The sequence below is a fragment of the Halyomorpha halys genome, unplaced genomic scaffold (assembly GCF_000696795.3).
Source record: "Halyomorpha halys isolate HHAL.00 unplaced genomic scaffold, Hhal_1.1 Scaffold1562.1, whole genome shotgun sequence".
Taxonomy (NCBI): domain Eukaryota; kingdom Metazoa; phylum Arthropoda; class Insecta; order Hemiptera; family Pentatomidae; genus Halyomorpha; species Halyomorpha halys.
In genome coordinates this window covers 20,762-22,957 of record NW_027114097.1, presented here as the reverse complement: position 1 = coordinate 22,957, position 2,196 = coordinate 20,762, and the positions used below count along the sequence as shown (strand labels likewise).

The 2,196-nt window shown below is 39.0% G+C and overlaps 1 protein-coding gene across 1 annotated transcript in view; it reads left to right on the top strand.

Moving 5' to 3' along the window:
• LOC136796753 (uncharacterized) overlaps positions 1 to 1,058 on the top strand; it is an 18,015-nt gene extending 16,957 nt beyond the window's left edge. Inside the window, exon 4 of the mRNA XM_067051365.1 lies at positions 138 to 1,058. Within this exon, the coding sequence (XP_066907466.1) occupies positions 138 to 1,058 (921 nt within the window). The remainder of the gene's footprint in view (positions 1 to 137) is intronic.
• Positions 1,059 to 2,196: the final 1,138 nt, after the last annotated feature.

The window sequence follows — 2,196 nt, the reverse complement described above, 5'->3', positions numbered from 1 at the left end:
AACCACTTACAATTTGTTCGGCCTCAGTAGCTAGAGTAGAGTCTCCACGATTATTCTCCAATCTCGCTCCAAATTGCAAACCTATAGCTATAAAGTCAAGAGTTTATTCTGAATCTGATCAAAGATTTATCAAGCAGGAAATAGAACAACTACTTTCTGATGACATTATTGAGGAAAGCAACTCTCCTTGGCGAGCACAGGTTTTGGTTGTTCAAAATGAAAATCATAAGAAGAGGCTTGTTATAGATTATTCTCAAACCATCAACAAGTTCACTTTATTAGACGCCTACCCTCTACCCAACATGGATGAGTTAGTAAGAAACGTAGCGAAGTACAGCCTTTTTAGTACAATAGACCTGAAAAGTGCCTACCACCAGGTTCCCATTGCAGATGATGAGAAAGTCTACACTGCATTTGAAGCTCAAGGAAGATTGTATCAGTTCAAAAGGATCCCATATGGTGTTACCAATGGTGTAGCATGTTTTCAACGCGTGATTGACAAAATTATTTCTGATGAAGGTCTAACAGGAGTTTTCTCCTATTTGGATGACATCACTGTTTGTGGTAATGATAAAGCTGAACACGACAATAATCTTCAATCTTTCATGTTAGCAGTAAGAAAATATGGCCTAGAATTAAATCTTGAGAAAAGTAAATTTTCAATGCCCTGTATAAATCTTCTTGGTTATGTTATATCAAAAAACTTAATACGTCCTGATCCTGATAGATTGAAACCCTTACTTGAGTTGCCTCTGCCTAACGATGCTTCTTCCTTGAAACGTGCCCTCGGACTTTTCGCTCATTACTCAAAATGGGTTCCCTGTTTTTCTGAGAAAATTAGTAGCATGACGGGATCTGTCACTTTTCCTTTGGGTCCTCAAGCCGCTGAAGATTTTGCCAGGTTAAAAAAAGAAATTGCCAATTCACTGGTTACTACTATATCTGGTAACTCACCTCTAATTGTTGAAAGTGATGCATCCGATGTTGCTATTGCAGCTACACTAAGTCAGGAAGGGAGACCAGTTGCATTTTTTTTCCCGTACTTTGTCAAAATGTGAGAGGTCTCAATCTGCCATAGAGAAAGAGGCTGCAGCCATAGTGGAATCATTAAAGAAGTGGAAAGCATACCTTATCGGAAAACATTTTCAGCTCGTTATAGATCAAATGGCTCTTTCTTTTATTTTTAATAAGAAGCATAACAGTAAAATAAAAAATGATAAAATTTTGAGATGGCGTTTAGAATTATCCCCATTTCAGTTTGATATTATTTACCGTCCAGGGAAAGAAAACCATAAGGCAGATACTCTCTCAAGAATTTGCTGTGCAACATCACCAAACAAACTATTTGAGCTTCACAAGTCATTATGTCACCCAGGCATAACCAGAATGTACCACTGGATTAAAATAAAAAACTTACCATACTCACTAGAGGATGTCAAGAATGTTACATCTACCTGTCCTACATGTGCTGAAGTCAAGCCAAGGTTCCTGAAAAATCAAGGGACCCTTATTAAAGCAACAGCACCATTCGAACGTTTGAGTGTTGACTTTAAGGGTCCCCTACCCTCTAAAACTAAGAATCACTATATGTTGACAGTCGTGGACGAATATTCCCGTTTCCCGTTTGTTTTCCCCTGTCAAGATATTTCATCTAAAACTGTGATACAATGTCTTTGTCAACTGTTTTCCATATTTGGTATGCCGGCATTCATTCATTCAGATAGAGGAATGTCATTCCTATCAGAAGAACTAGTAACCTTTTTACATTCAAACGGGGTGGCTGTTAGTCGAACCACTCCTTACAATCCTCGAGGCAACGGCCAAGTGGAACGTTATAATGGTATAATTTGGAAAACCATAATGGTGGTGAAATCTCTTGGTCTTAAATCAGATGATTGGGAAAAAGTGCTTTCTCAAGCACTCCATTCTTTGCGTTCATTACTGTGCACTGCTACTAACTGCACACCTCATGAAAGATTCTTCAATTACCCGCGTCGGACTGCAAACGGAAACTCCATCCCATCATGGTTGATACCAAATGCAACTGTCCTAGTTAAAAGAAACGTGTGAAATAGCAAATATGAGGATATGGTTGAAGAGGCGGAACTCTTGGAAGTAAACCCCCAGTATGCTTTCATTAGACGGAAGGATGGCTCTGAGTCAACTGTTTCATTGCGGCAATTGGCACCACGAGGT